This window comes from Scyliorhinus canicula, chromosome 1 (genome assembly GCF_902713615.1).
Source record: "Scyliorhinus canicula chromosome 1, sScyCan1.1, whole genome shotgun sequence".
NCBI lineage: Eukaryota > Metazoa > Chordata > Chondrichthyes > Carcharhiniformes > Scyliorhinidae > Scyliorhinus > Scyliorhinus canicula.
Genome location: NC_052146.1, coordinates 89886660 through 89907241, shown reverse-complemented (window position 1 = coordinate 89907241; position 20582 = coordinate 89886660). Strand labels below are relative to the sequence as shown.

Genomic DNA, 20582 nt, shown 5'->3' with positions numbered 1-20582 from the left:
ACGCTGCACTCACTCCAAAGCCTTCTGTCCTTTTCAAGGTGATGCCGAAAAAGTATGGTTTAGACCAGTGGTTTTCAACTCAACTGGTGTGCCACAAGAACAGTGCATGTGTGCCGAGACCTGCTGTGGGCAGGTTCCGCTCAGTCCATCCTGACATACATGCCATATCTGGAGAGCATGAAGCCCATGTTTGAGCAGCTCCAGCCTACCCGAGGAACAGCTCAGGTAGTCTGGGCCATTTCCCTCCATCAGGTCCCGCTAATAAATTCCAAATGTGTCCTTCCGAATTTGTATGTCCAGTTCCTGCCATTTATCAACACTGGAATTTCTTCTCCTTTTCACCAGTGCTGGTCTGAGAAAGAAAACTTTGCAAGTTTCTGGTTCTGCTACCTATGCAGTGCTTCTTCTGCAAAGCACAAATGTGTGAACTTCATAGACGGACATCGACACACCCCAGCACTAAAAGGATTATGCTGTGGGACCTCGACTGGGCACTTTCCTGCTCTTTTGTGGAATGTGTGAAGAATTCAGTTCTCCCAATCCTGTCCAGGTTTCCCCATTCATATAAATTTTGTTCTCTTCTCTGGAAAGTTGCAGCCCTTTCCCAATTTAGCCATGCACTGTAGATTTTTACCAAACTAGTTTCTAATTTACGGAAAGTCGATAATTTGTTTAGCACTTTCAATACCATCCAGTTTTGATGAAAGGTTAGCACCCCAAAATATTTACTCTACTGTTTCTCCATCCACAGATGATGCTCGCCCTATTGAATCTGCAGCATTGACAGGTCTTGTTTTTAATTCAAAGTACATTTTTTCCTCAAACTATTTTGCAAGAATGCTAATGAGTTTATTTCATTGGACTGGAGTTTCAGAAGAGAATGTTTTGTATCTATGCATTAAGAATAGTTTTAATTCCTCATAGTTCTTAATTTGTCCTTGAATATTTCTCTGACAGAAGGTTACCTCCTTAACAGTGCAGGCTTTGGGTGGGAAAGATTTGGGAATAGACCTCTCAGTATTTCCTTCATTTACGAACCTTCATATTGTGAAATACAGACTTAAAAAAGTGAAAACAATTGAAACCTTTAATGGAAAACATTTCTAAATGGTGTACATATTGAATAAAAATATTGGATTTTTATGCAAATAGTGATAATGCTTCCACTGGAAATTGCATTAAACGGTGCCTTGACATGCTTTAGAATTTTTGGAGACAACAGGTATTTGCTTAAGGGCAGCTCAGTTGGAGAAAATCACAGATGTGCCACAGGATTTTAGTATAAAGGTGTGCCGTGATAGATAAAAAGTTGGGAACCACCGGTCTAGATGGGGCTTTGTACAACTGAAACATGACTTTTGCCGCTTTTTATTCTCGTCCTCCAGATCTAAAGCATTTCATTAGCCTTTTTGATTATTTTCGGTTTTAGTTAGGTATTTGAATCAAATCTCCCCCTAAGTTCTAGCTTTTCAGTATTTAAGAAGGCCCCTGCAGGTCAAAAATAGATGACCTCACATTTGACTATATTGAAATCCATTCAGTCTTGACCAGTTACTTGATCAGCATCACTTTGTAATGTATTGCTTCCATTTATTAATGTTCTCAATATTCTTGGGACAAGATGTATAGAACTGAAGTGACCATTGTACATTTTCTACACCAGTTTGATTAACAATTTACAAATTGAATAATTCATTAATTGTCAAATGTTCTCATTTCACATTGATTGGAGGGATCAACGTACTCATGATTAAACGGACCTTTAAACTTTACAGCACAATTTTGCAACACGAGAAGGCTGGTATGTGCAGCTTGTCTACAGCCACCCTACGAGCCACTGTCCGAAGCCAAGATTCTGTATAATTAGGAGTTTATGCACACAACATAGAAAGCATGTTGATATCCTTGTGGTATTAGGTTTTTGGTTTTTATTTTTAAGACTTGCAGTTGCCTGGAACAATTCCTCTTGCACCTGTCATGCTGGTATAAATTCCGCAGTTTAGACAGCAAAGTTCCTGTCATTTTTAATTGATAGTACCCACGTGCTATGGTAAAACACACAAGGAAATGCAATTCATAAATGAAGAGAATTACACTCCATACAATTTCAGTTTTGAACTGCCCATTCACCATTATTCGAGACTAAAATATAAAAAAGTACCCTGTGTTTCCTTTTCTCTTTCATTATCTCCTTGGTGTCTTGCAGCATTTGCTCTTTCCAGAGATCAAAGAAATAGGAAGGGTCAGTGTAAAACTTAAGGCTGTCTTTTCCATCATCTCTGTAACAGAAGGAAATCACCATCAACACATGTTGAAAAACTACAAGGATTCTGATAGAACTGGGTAACTTTTAAGATCCAGCAGCTAATGGCAATGATGAACCATTTACCAAAAAAAAAAATCTTATAGTGACAGTTCCTATTAATGCCTGTGGCCAGGTCTCAAAACTATTTCATTTCCCTAACTTTGTTGGTAGCAGCTTGCCTATCAGTCAAAAAGGTTTTAAACAGGAATTCCACTTCAACAGAAGATTGAGGATCTGCTGCATTGTCAGAGCGCAGAACGGCACAGTAGCACAGTGGTTAGCACTGTTGCTTCACATCTCCAGGGTCCCAGGTTCGATTCCCCAATTGGGTCACTGTCTGTACGGAGACTGCACGTTCTCCCTGTGTCTGTGTGGGTTTCCTCACACAAATCCCGAAAGACATGCTGTTAGGTCATTTGGACATTCGGAATTCTCCCTCTGTGTACCTGAACAGGTGCCGAAATGTGGCGACTAGGGGCTTTTCACAGTAACTTCATTGCAGTGCTAATGTAAGACTACTTGTGACAATAAAGATTATTAAGCTGCGAGATGCAATTTTTTTGGATAGTACTTTGAACTGCCTGTTTTGGTCATTAAAAAAAAAACTAAACAATTGAAAGGCACGCAAGGACTTCTGCCAATGTTCCGGGTAACACTGATCGTCAGCCTTCACCACCAAAAGGACTGTTTAACTGACTATTCAAATCATTTTCTATTTTTGACAACTTGCTGTGCACAAATTGATTGCCACATTTACCTACAGAACAATGGATTCATCTGAATACAAAGAATTATGGGATATTTTGAGGACAAAATAAGGTGTTCCAGAATCACCAACATATTCTGGTCCATGGCAATATATATTATTTGTAGAACATAAGAATCCCTACAGCGCAGGAGGCCATTTGGCCATCGAGTCTGCACTGGCCCTCCGAAAGAGCACCCTACATATGCAACTCCATCATTGTAACCCCACCTATCCTGCACATCTTTGGACTGGGGGAAGAAACCGGAGCACCCGAACGAAACCCATGCAGACACGGGGAGAAAGTACAAATTTCACGGACAGTGACCCAAGGTTGGAATTGAACCCGGGTGCCTGGCACTGTGAGACAGCAGTGCTAGCCACTGTTGCGCTTCCTTTAGTTACTGTAAAGAGGCGATTGTTTAACAGATAGTTCCTAAAGCGGTTATATACATACATGAAGATTAAATTAGTGGACCACTGAAATTGAAACATCAGTGGTCAATATTTGTCTGCCTGAGGGTTGAAAGAACAACTGCTTGATTAACTTCCAAAAAGGGCCAAGACTGCTGGCAGTTTACAAAATTAATAATAATATAATAATAATAGCTGATTGCTTCAATGAAGTTATTGTGAAAAGCCCCGAGTCGCCACATTCCGGCGCCTGTTTGGGGAGGCCGGTACGGGAATTGAACAGTTTCCAATATAGAAGTTTCAGACAACAGTTGTAAATAATTGAGCTTTGACAAAGTCATCGGACTCGAAACGTTTGCTCTTTTCTCTCCCTACAGATGCTGCCTGACCTGCTGAGATTTTCCAGCATTTTCTCTTTTGTTTCAGATTCCAGCACCCGCATTAATTTGCTTTTATTAGTTGTAAATAATTGCTTCTCAATTAACAGAATTGGGGCTTCAAGTTAGTACTTCAGGTTATATGCCATCCAACCTATTTGATAATATGATGCACAAAATCTTTATAATTATTTAAAAGGCTGAAAATTCAAAATCCTGTGAGGTATTCTATTCAGGCAAGATTTCACCAAGCTTGTCACCATTCTGTCAATTACAAGGATTATATAATGTGCATTTTAAGAATTGGACCACCATTTCTCTTCCCATCATTGAAAACACTAGTCATGTTCATTTTACACAAATAGGGACAAAATCAAAAATATTAAACTTCTTGTAATTTCTTAAAGGCAAGCGAAAAAAGTTTCAAATGCATTCTTATTTATATCACATGATAGTTAGCATCTCATACCTGTAAGGAGTTAGAATATGAAGGGGTGGTGGCTTGTCACATGTATTGTACGTATCATCAATAGGAACTGGCAGAGATGATCGACAAAACAACTGTTGATCCTGATTTGTGCAGCTTTTGAAGGCTTTCCTCAAGTTGATCGTTTGCAATGAAACTGAAAATAAATAGATTTGCTTCAAGCATGCGCATGCTAGTTTTTCATTAACTTGCCCATGTGGCCATTCTACATTTACACGTCTAACTGGCAAGGCTCTTTAACCTATTCATGGGTAAGCACACCCCACACAACCCCCACAAAAATATCCACCATTATCAGGTTATTTAATTTCTTTAGCTGAGGAATATCAAGACAACATCAGCTTAGTACAGTTTAAGAAACCTGGACTCTAGATGTGCATGAATATACCAGTGAATTTACACATCGATTAGGGGAAATTATTTTTATATCTTCTCCCAGTCCGATTAAATTATTTTATTTGTTATTTATGCTCATTCTGTTCTTTTTATTTTCCAGTGTTCAAGTTGACAGACGTACAAGATTACATACTGTAAATTCTGTTTTTCAGAAATGTCCTTTTGCCTCAGCTGGAATTTCACTCCTTCCCTTGGAAGCATAGGAGATGCAAGAGTTGTCCTTTCACTTCCTCCGATTAGGGATCAACCGATTAGGGCTCCAAACACTATTTTCGGGCGAGGCAGCAATTTACTTGCACCTCTTCCAAGCTAGTGTATGGAGCATTCATTACATTTAATGCAATCTCCTCTCCATGAGAACCAAATGCAGATTTGGAGACCATTTTACTACACCGCTCCATTCTGTTGGCAAGTGCAACGCTGAGCTTTCATTTTCATGCTGCATTAATTCGGTCTCATTTCCACTTTCCTGTCCATGACATACTGTGCCGATCCAATGAAACTCAATGCAAACTAAAGAAAAAGAATTTCATTACTCCAGTAGGCACACTGCAATCTTTTGGACAGTGTTTGTTGTTTTAAATTTGAGCTGTGCCTGGCCAGAGAATGCTCAATATTGACCATGGGTGCCTGAAGGCATTGCTCTGCTGACCAGCATTAACCTGACCAGCACTAACCTGCAAAATTCAACAACCAAAATTAAAAAAACCACTCGCCATCAAAGTGATGAAGCGCTGCTGGTCTGGCGGTGGAACAGCTTTTAGGCGTTTCTATATTAAGACCCGAACAGAACTAAAAGCACAGAATGATGAGGTTTGCACTACCACTAGTGTTTTATATGAATTTGACAGTGCAAGAAAGCAACTTCACATGGTCCCTAAATGAACATGAATAGCACCACCAGGTCATTCTTACCATCTTCTACTTTGGGATCAAGTTGCGTTACTTTAAGCTGCAAACGGTCAATCCGCTCTCCAAGGCTATTTACTCTAACAGCAAAATTGCCTGCTTCCCTAAGTAGCTCGCCAAAGATATCCTCAGCATATTTACCTGATAACAATTAAAGACAACAGATTAACAGCCAAGAATTATAACATTTTCTCACTTAAAAATGCAGAGTTTGAAATTCGGCAATGTTATTGGTTTCTTCAGTTATTTGCTCACAAACAAACACATAGCAGCATCTTCTGGACTACATGCTGTCCAGTCAACAGGTAAATAAAACTTGCAAAAAGCGGATTAAAGACGTCAACATAAATGCATTAAGTATTCTGAATGAAAAGAGTGAATTTGAGATTCAAATTACTGGGCAGGGCAAGGGGTGGAAATTATATCAGCAAGGAGACAAGGATAGACTAGTAGCATTAACAGCAATATAGATTAGGCAAGAATTTAATTGTGTTCGCTGGTTAGAAAATATTCAGAAGCATGAAGAATAATGAAAAAGGGAGTTTGTATTCAAAGGTTCCATTATAACGTAAAGAGTGTAACTAGAATAAAAGTTTGAATTTAAGGATTTAAAAATAAAATATTGATACAAGCTAGTCTCATACTTGTCAAAATTTAATTTTTGAACAGTACACCAATCTATTTTTTAAAATATGATGTTATAAATAGTTTTGACATGCCCTAAATTAATGTACAGAAACAGAAATAATCTATATTTACATTTGTTTCCATTTATGAGGCAGACAGCAGATTGCCGAGTGCCCATCCGAGACACTTCCTTCATTTTGGAGCTCCACGAGAACAGATGTTGCACTATTTCCTAAGATACATTTCTCTTTATTTGAAAATGCATTTTGATGAGTATGACCCAAATACTATGACACGGGCACTATCAGCAAAAGAGACGCTCTGGATAGTCAGTGGCAAAGGGAACAAACCCCTCACATAAATCAAAAGCTATGCAGAGACAAATAAGAGGTACAGAAGCTCAACCTGAGCCCCTTCATTGCTGCACAGTGCACGTGGGGTTTTCAGAAGGCTAAATAAAACTTGGCCTTTCGATGACAGACAATTGAATATAGCAGTCTCAAATTTCATTGAGATTTTTATCAAATAGCGAGTAGAGTGCCAAAGAAAAAGGAGTTAAAAATAGACGTGTTTTTAAACTTTGAATGCTGTGTATTTTTGCATCAAGAACAATCTTGAGATGAAGAGAGGCTAAGCGATTTTTGAAAGGTGCGCGTCAGGAAAAGGAGCTCTCTTTTTAAAAATTAACAAATGAGACAAACAGACTATGATACTTACTCAAGCTGCCAAGCTGCCGAGTGACATTTGCGAGTGTAATATTTGTTACACATTCCAATTCACTTTGAACATTATTAGGCAGAGGCTGACGGCATAGATACCTCGGTTCAATGTTCCTCGTCACTAAAGGCATTGTAGTTCAGAAGCTAATGCAAGATAAAAAGACCTGGAAATACAAATCTTAAAATTAAAATGTGAAAATTCCGAGTGTAGTACTGGTTAATAGTCATGGAAGAAAGCATGGAAGCTTCAGCCATGATTAAGGAACAGATCACTACAAAACACGTTCAGTCTGCTAAAATAAAGATTTCAAATTCTTTATACAACCAAAAAACTCAACAACTGGTCTCCATTCCAACCGTATTCCCAGAAAATAAAATACTTTTGATAAATAGATTTATCCCATTATAGATTTCACAGTTAAAATTATCCTACTCAGTGTTACTATGCAAAATCGTTAACTTGGCTTCTTTTAAGTTAAACTATGGAAACAAAATGAGAGCATTATATGTTTGAGGAAGTAATGGGAAGTTCTGAAATGGTTCCTTTCACATTTGCTTTTCAAAATTTCCCCTGCCCAAAGTTTCGTCAACTATCTGGTTCACAATAGATGGTGGGTGCGGGGTCGGTTTGGGAGCGGATGGAGGCTGCTTCGTGCAGGGGCACTAGCTTAGCAGCCCTGGTCACGGCGCCTCTGCCGCTTCCGCCGGCACAGTACTCCACCAGCCCGATAGATGGTGGCGGCTCTTCAGACCTGGGGCCAGTGGAGGAGGCATGTAGGGGAGGCAAGAGCATCGGTGTGGACCACAATCTGCGGCAACCACCAAATTGCCCTGGGGAACATGGGCAGGGGGTATCGACTGTGGAGGAGGGCGGGATTTGTGAGGATGCGGGATTTGTGAGGATGGGGGATCTGTTCCTGGAAGGGGGCTTTCCGAGCATGAGAGCGCTGGAGAAGAAGTTTGGGCTGGCGAGAGGGAACGACTTTAGATACAGGTGCGGGATTTTGTACGCAGACTGGTGCCGCCCTTCTCACGTCTCCCGCCGAATGGAAGGCAGGACAGGATAGTTTCTATGGGAGAGGTGGGAGAGGGTAGAGTCTCAGATGTCCACAAGGAACTAATGGGAGCTGAGGATACGCAGACCGAGGACCTGAAGCTTAAGTGGGAAGAGGAGCTCGGGGGGAAGAATAGAAGATGGTATTTGGGCAGAAGCCCTGAGCAGGGTGAACACGACCGCAACATACGCCAGGCTCAGCCTGATCCAGTTTAAGGTCGTGCAGCGGGCCCACATGACGGTGGCCCGGCTGAGCAGATTCTTTGGGCTGGAGGACAAGTGTGCTAGATGCGCCGGAGGGCCGGCTAACCATGTACACATGTTCTGGTTTTACCCTAAACTCAGGGGATATTGGCAGGGATTCGCAGATGTCATGTCCCGGGTATTGAAAACTGGGGTGGTACTGAGCCCTGAAGTGGCAATCTTTGGAGTTTCGGAGGACCTGGGAGTCCAGGAAGAGAGATAGGCCAATGTTCTGGCCTTTGCTTCCCTGGTAGCCCGGCGACGAATATTGTTAGCATGGAGGGACTCAAAGCCCCCGAGGGCTGAGGTATGGCTATCGGACATGGCTGGTTTCTTGGCCTGGAGAAAGTCAAGTTCGCCTTGAGGTTCGCCGGAAGGTGGCAGCCATTTACTGACTTCTTCGCAGAGGAGCAAGTGTCAGCAGGGGGAGGGGGGGGGGGGGGGCTGGGGTAGAGTAGAGTGGGGGGATATTGAGGCAGGTCCATGCGTGAACAGAGCCGTGGTTTGCACTATGTTTAATTTGTGTCTTGACTTTTTTTTTTTTACACTGTACAATGTTACTTTTTCTACATGCCTAAAATACCACAATAAAATTGTTTGTTAAAAAAAACACTATCTGGTTCACCAAAAACCTCTTGCATATCACCAATTTGTAAAATAATCATCCCTTTAAGAAATTTACCAATATTAAAGCCAGTGTGTTCAAATTTGTAACTGTTCAGCCCATCTCTTCTTGGCATGTAACAGAGGAAAACCAATCGCTTGTTACTGAACCTAGTACAGGTTCACCATATAAAGGAATCGATGAGGATGGTCTACTACAGGCAGTCAAACTCGGGGGCGCGACCCGCGGGCGGGTGTCAGGAGGGTTGCAGAGCCGTCCGTCACGGCGCACCCGATCGTGCAAATCTGCGCACAACAGCCAGCTGTTAATAACACCGGCTGCAAGCGGCCTTCAAAATGGCCACGAACATGTAAAAAAAAATGCGGCTGTACTGCACATGCATGCCAGATTATCGCGTGCATGCGCAGTGCAGCCGCTTTTTAAAAAATTGTCGCAGCTTTTTGTTTTACAAGTTGGGGGGGGGTTTATTGATTTATTTTATTCAGTTAATTTTTAATTTTTTTAAATTATTTTATTCATTTTTTTTACAAGTTCGGGGGGTTTTATTTGATACAATTTTACAGTAACAAAATGCAGAACTTTGGACAGATGGAGACTCCATATTTTCCGACACCGGAAGGCTTCACCTTCATCCAACAGGTTCCATTGGAGGAGCGTGTATGAGGGCCAAAGGGACCCAAAACCATTGCCTCCATTTTTGTCAGCAGCAAACAAGGTAAGAGAAAATGGTGGGTCGCGCCAGATTGGCTGGTGTGGGTCGCGAAGGTTGGCCGGTTGGTAAAAAAGGGTCCCTGGAAAATAAGTTTGAAGAACACTGGTCTACTACGCATGCCAGAATACACACTCTGCAACAGTGAGTTGTAGCTACTCTGTCAAAGTGAACAATTGAGGTAACAATATAATAACTCTGTGTTTAAGCCAGGAATTGGAGCACTTGAGAGCCGCAAACTTATATTCTGCATCAAAAAATGCAACCTCTGTGGAACTCACTCTGAAGTGGTGCGGTCAGTTAGACATTTAACGTTTGTACATAGTTTAAATTTGATTTAAACATCTACAATTTATTGAACCAGCATTGTTTAATTGAGATTGCATTAAACGGGAAATCCTTCCATGTCAATGTCATGAAGGATTTGATCCATTATAGATGCCTTTTGTTTGCAACTAATATATAAATCTAAAGCACTAAACTGTTTGCAAGAAATACGAAGCACTACAATTTGCTGATCTTGGTCACAGAGTAAACGTTATCAGCACATTGCAATTTATTATTATTTTTTATTCGTTCACAGAACACATGTGCTGCTGACTAGGCTGGCATTTATTACCAATCCCTAGGCGCCCTTGGGAAGATGGTGGATGGTGATGATCAGCCTTCCTAAACTGCTGCAGTCCCTGAAGAATCGTACACCAGAGTGCTGATAAAGAGGGAATTCCAAGAATTTGATCCAGTGACAGTGAAGAACGGCAATATACAAATCAGGGTGGTGAGTGACTTGGAGGGGAACTTCCAGGTCATGGCATTCCCCAGGTATCTGCTGCCCTTGCCCTTCTAGATGGTAGTGGTCATGGTCTGGAAGTTGCTGAGTAAGGAGCCTTTGTGAGATCCTGCAGTGCATCATGTAGATGGTACACACGGCTGCCACTGTTCATCGGTGGTGGAGGGATTGTATGTTTGTGGAAGGGGGAGCAATCAAGTGGGTTGCTTTGACCTGGATGGTGTCATACTTCTTCAGTGTTGTTGATGGTGCACTCATCCAGGCAAGGGAAGTATTCCATCACACTCCTGATTTGTGCCTTGTAGATGGTGGACAGGTTTTGCAGAATCAAGTGCTAAGTTTCTCGCCATAGCTTTCCTAGCCTCTGACCTGCTCTTGTAACCGCAATATTTATATGGCTAAAGGTAACCCCCAGGATATTGATAATGGGGTCTACAGACATGGTAATACCATTGAATGTCAAGGGATGATGATAGATCCTCTCGTCAGTCATTGCCTGACACTTGTGCGGCACAAATGTAAATTGCCCTTTGACAGCCCAAGCCTGGATATTGTCCAGGTCTTGCTGCATTGGGATATGGACTGCTTCAGTATTGTGCAGTCTGAAAAAAATTCAGCCAATGGCAATTGTGTAAATTGAAATCTCTCATTAAAAGATGCTAACTTCAATTTAGAACATTCAACTGCTCCTTCAAAATGCAACAACAAATAGTTGCTACATAGATAGCAGTGACTGTTCCCCAAATGACAAAAATCCAAAGATTTTGCAGCAGATATTTTCCCATAATTATCATTCAAGATTATTATTTAAATTTTAAATCAAAATCAAAGTATTCTAGATAATGACACTTTCATTTTTCTGGTCCAAAACAGAAATTTAAAAAACAAAATTTACTAATCACATACTCAAAAATAATCTGATAGGTCTTGAAATAATTACTCTCAGGGTTAAATGAGTACTAATAAATTCACTAACGCAACTGTAAATCTTGAAGTTGGTCTCCACATCTTAATCAGACAGTAAAGTGATCAGACCACGACGACCTATTATTGCTCAACAAATTGTCCAACTTACTGGTTCTGTAAAATATGGTGGGATAGCAAACTTGTGCCAAAACTTTCAGTTCACTGACTGGAGAATTTCTATTGGAAACAATGCAGCTCTTCTCAAACATTATGTTGACACAGCTTCAGGATGACTAGCAAAAGGCAGTCAAGCTCATCCCAGATAAGCACCAATCTCAGAAGGGCAGGTCTGCATTCCAAATTTGCTCAAAACATTTACTGGCAAGTTCCCATTTCTACGATAACCCATCACTCTCCACCAGTGGCTGACAACTCTCTACTGCCCTATCCATTTTCAGCCAAATAGATCACAATTCTAAAAATACTTGTTACTTCATCAACTTGAATTTACAGGAAAAGCATGTATATACGCTGTAATAGATATCAGACCTTACATGCGTATCATTTAAAAAACTAATTAAAAACTATAAATCGCACAGTCAGATTTTCACCGTCAGTGGTACATCTTTGTAAAAAGGTTAGAAACCAAATAATTTAGGTTCAATTGACAGTAGGTGATTTCCAATGCTGATTCACAGCACAGGTTTTAAATTGTGTTCAGTGATACTTCCTTTTAATAAATGAACTGACCCGTACTGGAGGAACTTAAACAACTTAAATATTTCAATCAACTAAACGGGATTCCAGCCAACTCAGTACCATTTGTTGCTCAGAATATTGTTCCAATATGAAGTACTCCTTCAACCAAAAATCAGGTAATCATTCCATTTCACAATGCAATGATGATTGTTCTTGTGATGTTGTGCTAATGAAAACAAAAGTAGCCACGGTTGTTTCTTCAGAAGCAACTTTTATAATGTAAGTGAGCTCTCTTGAAAACAGGTGCTCAACGAGGCTGCACATTACATTCAACAGTGGTTAGCACTGCTGCCTCTCAGCTCCACTGGCCTCGGGTGACTGTGGAATTTGCATTTTGACCCCGTGTCTGCGTGGGTTTCCTCCGGGTGCTTCGATTTCCTCCCACAGTCCAAAGATGTGCAGGTTAGGTGGATTGGTCATGCTAAATTGCCCCTTAATGTCCAACGGTTAGATGGTGTTACTGGGATAGGGTGGAGGCATGGGCTTAAGCAGTATGCTCTTTCCAAGAGCCGTTGCAGACTGGATGGGCTGAATGGCCTCCTTCCGCACTGTAAATTCTATGATTCAACAATGACAGAGAGAAAACCCAGTACAAAAAATATGATTCACTGTAATGCTGAGATTTTACGAATAAAATCATTTTTAAACATGTGCAAAATGTTTCAGGTACAAGAAACAAAAGGTTTTGATGGCCAGGAAATGCGCCGCATTTCCTGAAATGACCTTGCAGCTCACAAAAAATGCTCCAAAAGATAATTACAACAACATGCACTTGTATTGTGACAGAAGTGAAGTCAGATAAAAATGTCAGAGGAGTATAGAACCTTGGAACGGCCACACTTGGAATATTGCGCTCAATTCTGGTCGCCACACTACCAGAAGGATGTGGAGGCTTTGGAGAGGGTGTAGAAGAAATTTAACAGGATGTTGCCTGGTCTGGAGGGTGTTAGCTATGTGGAGAGGTTGAATGGACTCGGACTGTTTTCATTAGAAAGACGGAGGTTGAGGGGAGACCTGATAGAGGTCTACAAGATTATGAGGGGCATGGATAGAGTGAATGGGCAGGCACTTTTTCCTAGGGAGGAGGGATCAGTCACCAGGGGGCATAGGTTTACGGTCCGTGGGGCAAAGTTTAGAGGAGATGTGCAAGACAGGTTTTTTATGCAGAGGGCGGCGAGGGCCTGGAACGTGTTGCCACGAGAGGTTGTGGAAGCAGATACACTAACGGCATTCAAAAGGCACCTTGACAAACACATGGACAGGATGGGTATAGAGGAATACGGCACAAGGAAGTGCTGAGGGTTTTGGCCACGGGTGGGATCATGACCGGTACAAGCTTGGAGTGCCAAAGGGCCTGTTCCTGTGCTGTATTGTTCTTTGAGTTGGAGGACAAGTGACCAAAAGTTTGGTCAAAGAGTTGGGTTTTAGCTTGAAAAGCAGATATTTAGGGCACAGAATTGTCCATAACAGGATGGCTGAAGGCAAAGCCATTAGTTAGGGGGAGGGGTTCTAGAACTAAGATTATGAGGTGGCTGGAGGGAGGGATGAACAATAAGATTTGCAAACTTGAAGTGCCAAAGAACCAGAAGCCAATGTTAGTCGTAGGCACAGGACTGATGCATGACCTCCTGGTGTCAGAGATTTGTGTACATGGAAAGTAGAGAATTGGAAGCCAGCAAGCAGAGCATTCGAATGGTCAAATTCTGCAGCCATAAAAACATGAATAGGGGATTTAGCTGATGGGCCGAGTGTAAGTTCATAAAATCCCTATAGGCAGAAGGAGGCTTTTCAGCCCATCAAGTCTGCATCTACCCTCCAAAAGTGCACTCTACCCAGGCCCAATCCCCCACCCTATCCCCACAACCCCAACCAATGTTTGGACACTTGGGGACAATTTAGTTTGGCAAATCCACCTAACCTGCACATCTTTGGACTGTGGGAGGAAACCGGAGCACCTAGAGGAAACCCGCGCAGACATGGGGAGAAAGCGCAAACTGCACACAGTCACCAAAGGTCGGAATCGACCCTGGGTTGCTGGCACTGTGAGGTAGCAGTGCTACCCATTGTACCACCATGCCACACAAAGGCAGCCGAGGCAAAAGACTTGATTAACATGGCTTAGTTAATTGTTTCCAAATTGTGACATTAACTACATCCATCAATCAAAGAAATTAATAGGAATTGAGGGGTTTGGTGTAACTAACTCAACTGTTTACACTTCTGATAGCACCAGTTATCACAGGATGAAATATCGTTTAGTCATCATGGGGAGGTTACACCACTGCACAGTAAATTAACATTTTGCAACTAGGGTGGATAGATCGGATTTCAATCAACTTGCTCCTTGCGTATAAATGTCTAAATATTTTGCAAGAGAAAGCAGTGAGAGATGCCAAAAGCTTGGTTATAAATGCTCCGTAAGTAACTGTCATAGTTAGAATGGGGTAGGAAAAGGTCATTTTAAACTTGTGGGCTTCTGTGGTAACAAAGCACTGACAAGTTCAACTGCCCCTAGAGTACAAGGGCACTTTTTCTTATAATGACTGGTCTATAGCAGATTAACATTTGGGGGGGGGGGGGGGGGGGCATTAATGAAGAGTACCCAGTTCTGAAAAGCTAGGAGGATTTTATCTCATTATGTCATGGGATGTGGGCATCACTGGCAGGACCAGCATTTGCTGTCCATCCCTAATTGACTTAAGGTGGTGGTGAGCTGTCTTGTTGAATTGCTGCAGTCCATCTGGTACACTCACAGCACTGTCAGGGAGGACGTTCCAGGATTTTGGCCAGCAACAGTGAAAGAAAGGCAATATTGTTCCAAGTGATATTGTTCCAAGTCAAGACGGTGAATTACTTGTGATCCTGTCACATGGCAGTTGCAAAACTGGCTTATTTATTTTCCTTTGGTGACATGGGCAGGGTAGATTTATCAAAGATACCAGACTTAATTTAATGCATGTATTCAATCCTATGGGATGGGATTATACTGTTGCCAAGGCACCGGCTAAAGATTTATTTTTCTTTTGTCACTGTACAACACGTCAGCAATTTAGCCAACAAAAATCTACCATACTCAAAACTTAAAATTCCAACTGTCGCAGAATCTACAGCTTTTTTGGGGAAGGAGGTTCAGATTTTCATTCCCAAAAACTCCAGCTCTAATTTTTAAGATTACGTTTTCATGTTCTGCATTCCTTTGTCAGAGGAAATGGTTTCTTTTATCTGCCCTAATTTTTAGACTATGCCCCCTAGTTTTAGAATCTCCGACCAGTGGAAACAGTTTCTCTATCTACCGTCTTTTCCTGTTAATATCTTAAATACTTCCGAATTAAATTAAACATCAACATTCTAAACTCAAAAGGATGCACATGATAAAGAGATGCATCTGTGCTTATGGGTGACTTTAATCTGCATCTAGATTGGGCGAGTAAAATTCGTCACAGTACAATAGAGAAGGAGTTTCTGGAATGTATACGGGATGGTTTTCTGGACCAGTATGTTGAGGAACCAACAAGGGAACAGGCCATCTTGGACTGGGTATTGTGCAATGAGAAAGGATTAGTTGGGAATCTAGTTGGGAGCGAATACTTGGGGACAAATAACCATAATATGATAAAGTTATCAAGGTGGATAGTGAGGTAGTTAATTGAGACCAGGGTTCTGAATCTCAATAAAGGAAACTATGATGATACGAGGGATGAGTTGGCTATGATGGACTGGGAAACATTACTGAAAGAAAGCACAGCGGGCAGGCAATTGCACGCATTCAGGGAATGAACAGATCAACTCCACAAGTTGTTTAGGTGCAAGAGTAGAAGGGAACTGTGACCAAACCGTGGCTTACAAAGTAAATTAGAGATAGTATTAGATTCAAAGAGGCGTACAAATTATCAAGAAAAAGCAATAAACCTGAGGATTGGGAACAGTTTAAAATTCATCAAAGGTGACCCAAGGGATTGATTAAGGGGAAAATATAATATGAAAGTAAGCTAGCGGGGAGCATAAAAACTGACTGTAAAAGTTTCTCTAGGTATGTAAAATGAACAAGGTTGATAAAAACAAGTGTAAGCCCCTTAGTCAGAAACAGGGGAATTCATAAGAGGAACAAAGAAATGGCTGAGGAACTAAATTCATACTATGCTGCTGTCTTCACAAAGGAAGACATGTTTCAGTGAAGAGCTGAAGGAAATTAGTATTAATAAATAAATTGTTTTGGGGCGTTAATGGGATTGAAGGCAGATAAACCTCCAGGGCTTGATACCCTTCATCCCAGTGTACTTAAGTGGCCCTAGAAATATCAGATCCAATGGTGGTCATTTTCCAAACTTCTTTGGACTCTGGAATGGCTCCTACTGATTAGAGGGCAACTAACATAACCCGACTATTCAAAAAAGGGAGGCAGAAAGAAAGCAGGGAACAATAGACCAGTGAGCCTGACGTCGGTAGGAGGGAAGTTGCTAGAGTCCATTATCAAGGATTTCATAGCACAGCATTTGGAAAGCACTGGTATAATCAGACAAAGCCAGCATGGATTTATGAAAAGGGAAATCATGCTTAACAAATCTACTGGAATTCTTTGAAGATGTAACTAGTAGAGTTGACCAGGGAGAACCAGTGGATGTGGTTTATTTAGATTTTCAGAAAGTTTTCTACAGTCTCACATAGCAGATTACTTTTGTAAAAAAGCATGGGACTGCTGGTTGGCAGATAGGAAGCAACACGTTGGAGTAAATGGGTCTTTCTCCAATTGGCAGGCAGTGGCTAATGGGGTACAAAGTGATCCATGCTAGGACCCCAACTATTATGTATTATTGATTTGGATGAGGGAACTAAATGTATCATCTCCAAATTTGCAGCTGATACAAAGTTAGATGGGAGGGTGAGCTGTGAGGAGGATGCAGGGATGATTCAGCAAGGTTTGGACAGGCTGAGTCAGTGGGCACATGCATGGCAGATGCAGTATAATGTGGATAAATATGAGGTTATCCAGGTCGGTAGCAAAAGTAGGAAGGCAGATAATTATTTCAGTGCATGTAAATTGAGGTGGATATTCAGGGAGACCTTGGTGTCCTCGTGCATCAGTCACCGAAAGCAAGTGTGCAGGTACAGCAGGCATTAAAGAAGGCAAATGGTGAGAGGGGAATCTCATAGAAACTTATAAAATTCTAACAGGATTAGACAGGGTAGATTCAGAAAGAACGTTCCCAATGGTAGGGAAGTCCAGAACTAGGGATCATAGTTTGAGGGTAAGGGGCAAACCTTTTAGGACTGAGATGAGGAAATATTTCTTCACCCAAGAGTGGTGAATCTGCGGAATTCACTACCACAAAAGTAGGTGAGGTGAAAACATTGTATAACTTCAAGGAGTTCGATATAACTCTTGGGGCTAAAGGGATTAAGCGATTTGGGAGGGAGGCTGGATCAGGGTATTGAATTTGATGATCAGCTATGATCATAATGAATGGCAGAACAGGTTTGAAGGGCCAATTGGCCTCCTCCTGTTTCTATGTACGAGGAGTGCTTCAAAATACATCCCTCAATATAAATAGGGACAATTCTGCAGCATCGGTAGGCACCGCGAGAGCCATGCATTATATATGACAGCATGAAACAAACAAGAGCGGCATTAGCAATGAGTAAAGACAGTCTGGCAGCTCCCATCTAAGCAGTACATGACAGACATTGAACAGCTCCCCATAACCTGCAACTCAGGGCTTTGATTTAAATTTGAACAGTAATATTTTAATATACAATCCTGTTTCTTTTTGTTAAAAAAAAAATTTGTTAGTAGCTGTCAGGAGGTAGGCTACCATGGTTTTGTGATTTATTGTCAGACGGGTGGAGATAGAAAGTTTTCACCCAGCACCTTCCTCTATAGGCCAGCTAAGTTTGAAAACTCACCTAAATATCACAAAATCCATTCACCTCAAAGACGAATCAAAGGCAATTCAAATTATTATCACTTAGTCCAGGGCACGATGTATGTTAGTGACGACATTTGGCTCTGAAAGCTGAACCATTTAGAAGAGTGACGATGCTCGAATAAGAGACTTTGAAGTGAAAGGACTCCAACAGATATTGTGCGACATGGAGAGCCAAGCAAACAAATGAGTGGGTGCTTGAGAAATCTGGTGGTAAGAGGAACTTGTTTGAGGCAGTGATATTTAAGGAAGTTCACACATTTTGGACATGTGACGTCAACAGTAGGGGAGTTTTTGGAAGAATTAATGCAAGGATAAACACCTTGAAAACCCAAGTGGCACGAATGGATATCAGAATGTTTACTGGCCTTTCTATGGGACAGGCAGGGAGGACAGCAGAGAAAATAGCCTGACACATCACTAAGTTACATTGATGTTGGGAGTCCACTGCCATTTTCTCAGGGCAGCGAGCAATGAGAAACAAAAGCTAGTTTTGCCCATGACACTCTCTTAGCATGGGCCATCTTCCCCTATAGCATATCCTGGAGAATGCAGCCATATTCCATCCTGTGCACATGACCAAGCTAGCAAATCCTTAGGTGTTTAATTAGCATTAGCATGCTTGGCACATGTATCCAATGTGATTTTCTTAATCTAGTTTTCATGGGATGTCGGCATCACTGGCAAGGTCAGCATTTGTTGCCCATTCCTACCTGCCCCTGAAATGAATAGCTTGCTCGTCCATTTCACAGAGAATTTTGTCAACCACATTGCTGTGGGTCTGGAGTCATATGTAGGCAAAACCAAGTACGAACGGCAGATTTCTCTCTCTAAAAGGTCATTAATGAACCAGATGAGGGTTTCCACTAACCAATGATAGTTCCATGGTTACCATCATGGAGACTAGCTTTATATTTATTTATTTATTTATTTTATTGGTAATTTAATTCAAATTCCAGCAGCTGCCATGGTTGGATCTGAACCATGTCCTCAGGGCATTAGCCCAGGCCCTGGATTACTAACTCAGTGACATCACCCTACACCACTATTTTCCAGAGGGCAATGATCAAAGTCCCTATCATTGACTTAAATAAGGCCCATGCCAAGGATGTATGAGACAATGGAGATGGAAGCTATTAAAGTGCAAGTTGTTCAGGCTTACTGTCACATAGCAAAGTGCTGAGGATACAATCCTTAAACACAAGTATCATGGTCCTGTAGACTACTTTGTTTTTTTCCATGCCTGTTAATTAGTCAGCCAAAGTTGGTGGCCAGCCGCCTTTCCAATCTGTTTGCTGAACTCTTTGTCAAGAGACTGGTTATCTAATGAACCAAGGCCCAAGGACATATGAACCAGCAGGTCTCTGAAAGGCAAGGGGCTGCAAGTGACCCTAGATTAAGCACAAATGATCTCCACCGATGGATGATTTTAGAATTAATACAATCAAATTATGCTCCGAAGTATCATATAGCAAGCAACTGTGCTAAAATAATTTGAAGTGCTGCATTTGTTTGCACAGTCCACGTGTTTCTGTAAAAATCATGGACTCTCAGCATAGTGCTTAGTACTATGGCTTCACTGCGCCAGGATCCCAAGTTCGATTCCCGGCTTGGGTCTCTGTCTGTGCGGAGTCTGCATGTTCTCCCCACCTGCCTGCATGGGTTTCCTCCGGGGCTCCGGTTTCCTCCCACAAGTCCCGAAAGACGTGCTGTTAGGTAATTTAGACATTCTGAATTCTCCCTGTTTACCCGAACAGGCACCGGAATGTGGCGACTAGGGGCTTTTCACAGTGACTTCATTGCAGTGTTAATGTAAGCCTACTTGCGACAACAAAGATTATTAATTAAATAATTATTAAATCTTTTTAATCAAGATTGCTTAACAATCAATTTAAACACTGATAAATATCATCAATGGCTTCATGCAAAACAAGCTTGACAAGTTGAGACCGTGAAAAACTAAGCTAATGCGATTTATATTTATTCCCCTAACAATGTGTCAAAAATAGCTACACAGTGGTGGCTCACCAGTTGCATGACTCGGGTGCTATTTCCTACAGACATCTGCAAACTGAAGTTTCCTTAATATCAGCTTCTTCACAATGTGTCTGCTGTGCAGCTTTTCAGAGGTCTTTCCCCCTTTTTTCCAAAAAACCGACAAAACCTGCTTACAAAACTATAAGCACCAAAATGAATTTGAAAGTAAACCATTTTAGGAGATCTGTCTAAACTGCTTGTGTTTCAATGATTAATTCACAGTTTAGTACAAATCATTAGTTATAAAGTGTTTTCATCTCCCCCTGCTCCCTCATACTTGTGATGTGGAGATGCCGGCGCTAGACTGGGGCGAGTACAGTAAGAAGTCTTACAAAACCAGGTTAAAGTCCAACAGGTTTGTTTCAAATCACTAGCTTTCGGAGCACTGCTCCTTCCTCAGGTGAATGGAGAGGTATGTTCCAGAAACACACTGTTCAGAGTGACTTTGTCTATATAAATGTTTCTGGAACATACCTCTCCATTCACCTGAGGAAGGAGCAGTGCCCCGAAAGCTCGTGTTTGAAAGAAACCTGTTGGACTTTAACCTGGTGTTGTAAGA

General features: G+C 41.5%; 1 protein-coding gene across 2 annotated transcripts in view; it reads right to left on the bottom strand.

Annotated features, from left to right (window-relative positions):
- wasf2 (WASP family member 2) overlaps nt 1–20582 on the bottom strand; it is a 116780-nt gene that overhangs the window by 13282 nt on the left and 82916 nt on the right. For both annotated transcript variants that reach the window (XM_038795185.1, XM_038795184.1), the window contains 4 exons: nt 6978–7143; nt 5640–5774; nt 4311–4464; nt 2162–2279 (listed from right to left, as the gene is read on the bottom strand). In XM_038795185.1, the coding sequence (XP_038651113.1) occupies nt 2162–2279; nt 4311–4464; nt 5640–5774; nt 6978–7110 (540 nt within the window). In that variant the 5' untranslated portion in view covers nt 7111–7143. The remainder of the gene's footprint in view (nt 1–2161; nt 2280–4310; nt 4465–5639; nt 5775–6977; nt 7144–20582) is intronic.